General features: G+C 44.5%; 1 protein-coding gene across 1 annotated transcript; it reads left to right on the top strand.

Annotated features, from left to right (window-relative positions):
• The first annotated feature begins 349 nt into the window (after nucleotides 1–349).
• On the top strand, nucleotides 350–1,084 carry LOC141042628 (uncharacterized). The gene has a single exon (XM_073511477.1). The coding sequence runs from the start codon at nucleotides 350–352 to the stop codon at nucleotides 1,082–1,084; it is 735 nt and encodes a 244-aa protein (XP_073367578.1).
• Nucleotides 1,085–2,357: the final 1,273 nt, after the last annotated feature.

Below are 2,357 nucleotides of genomic sequence, written 5' to 3'. Positions count from 1 at the left end.
GACCTCGCAGCGAGATCACTTGGTTGTCTTGACGTTCAGGCATGACCGTCATGAGCTCGAAACACACACATCGAAAGATGAACAAGAGTCACATAGTGATGTGATGGCAAGTTGGCCTACCCGTTAAGATTTTCGTCATCGGTGGTGTTACACCAATGGCGAACAATCAAGACACGGATCTTGAATCACTCATAATAAATTTTTGAGAGATATTGATTTGAGTGGGAGTGCATTTTAGAATAAAATGTTTATTCACTAGTGCAAATTTCATTATAAACAAAGTCTAAGTGAAACTTGTGTTTTCGTTGTAGATCAAATGGCTCGCAACACCGCGTTCAACTTAGGCCCGATGTTAGAGAAAGAGAAGTTAGCTGCAACTGGAAACAACTATGGGGACTGGGTCCGCAACCTGAGGATTGTCCTCAGGAGCGCTAAGAAATTGTATGTGGTAGAGTATGATCTTCCAGCTAAACCCGCGCCAGAGGCCCCGGAAGATGTACGAAATGTCTGGGCCACTAAGGATGATGATCACAACTTAGTGCAGTGCCTCATGCTAGCTTGCATGAGTCTAGAGCTTCAAAAACGTTTTGAATTCCATAAACCCCTTGGTATGATCCGGGAATTGGATGCTCTGTACAGGGAAACCGCAAAGTCTGAACGATATGATATCATGAAGGCTTTGATGGATTGCAAGATGGCTGAGGGTAGTTCAGTTGACGAACACGTGGTCAAAATGATTGGCTATGCTGAAAGGCTTAAAACCCTGGGATTTCCACTTCCACCTGGCCATATGATGGACATGGTTCTTTCTTCACTCCCCCCGTCTTACGACGGTTTTGTCATGAACTACAGCATGACAGGGATGGAGAAGACACCGGAAGAGGTGCTCGCCATGCTGAAAACTACAGAAGGAGGACTGCGGAAAAATCGCAAGCAAGTGTTGCTTGTGAACAAAACCGCCAGTTTCAAAAAGAAGAAAGGCAAGCCAAAGAAGGGCAAGGGCACCGGTAAGACCGGCTCCCAAAGCAACTCTAAGGGCGGAGCCAAGAATGAAACTGAGTACTTCTACTGCAAGGGCACATGACACTGGAAGAGAAACTGCAAGAAGTATCTGGAAGATAAGAAGACCGGGAACACCGGAAAAGGTATAATTTTTATACAAGTTAATGTCATTGACGTTTTGCTTGCTAGCGAAAACTCTAAGTCTTGGGTATTTGATACCGGATCGGTTGCTCACATTTGCAACTCGATACAGGGACTTCAGAAGGTGCGCAAGCTAGCAAAGAATGAAGTCATGATGCGCGTCGGGAACGGTGCTGGGATCGCCGCTCAAGCCGTCGGCATTATGCCTCTACGTCTCCCTTCAGGATTTATCTTAGAACTAAGTAACTGTTATTTTGTTCCACTGTTGTGTAGAAACATTATCTCCGGATCATGTTTGGTACACGATGGGTATTCGTACAAGTCTGAGAACAATGGTTGTTCACTTTATTGTAAGGATATGTTTTATGGATTTGCACCCATTGTTGGGGGCCTTTTCATACTAAATCTTGAATGTGGAAATGATGTCTTTAACGTGAATGCTAAACGCCTTAAGAAGGCTGATACCACCACCACTTTCATGTGGCACTGTCGGCTTGGCCACATCGGTAAGAAACGCATGCAAAGACTCCATAAAGATGGAGTTTTACCGTCCTTTGATTTTGAATCATTTGACACATGTGAAGCTTGCCTGATGGGGAAAATGACCAAGACGCCGTTCACGGGTCATCCTGAACGGGCGGGTGAATTATTGGAAATAATACATAGTGATGTATGTGGTCCAATGAACACAGGCGCACGGGGTGGATGTTTTTTACTTCGTGACTTTTACTGATGATTTGAGTAGGTATGGCTATATCTACTTAATGAAGCATAAATCGGAAACCTTCGAAAAGTTCCAAGAATTTGAGAATGAGGTAGAAAATCATCGTAACAAAAAGATTAAGGTTCTGCGGTCTGATCGCGGAGGCGAATATCTTAGTCATGAGTTTGGCCAACATCTGAGTGGTCGTGGAATCGTTTCACAGCTTACGCCTCCCGGAACTGCACGGAGAAATGGAGTATCGGAACGACGTAACCGAACCTTGTTTGACATGGTAAGGTTAATGATGTCTCTTACAAATCTTCCGATATCTTTTTGGGGTCACGCACTACTTACTGCTGCTCACACACTAAACAAATCACCGTCTAAATCTGTTGAGACGACGCCACATGAGATGTGGCACGGGAAGAAACCCGACCTGTCGTTTTTCAAAATTTGGGGTTGTGAAGCTTATGTAAAGCGTTTACAGGCAAGCAAACTTGATCCCAGATCA

This window comes from Aegilops tauschii, chromosome 3 (assembly GCF_002575655.3).
Source record: "Aegilops tauschii subsp. strangulata cultivar AL8/78 chromosome 3, Aet v6.0, whole genome shotgun sequence".
Classification (NCBI taxonomy): domain Eukaryota; kingdom Viridiplantae; phylum Streptophyta; class Magnoliopsida; order Poales; family Poaceae; genus Aegilops; species Aegilops tauschii.
Note: the sequence above shows the minus strand (reverse complement) of the source record. Positions and strands in the feature narration are given on the sequence as shown.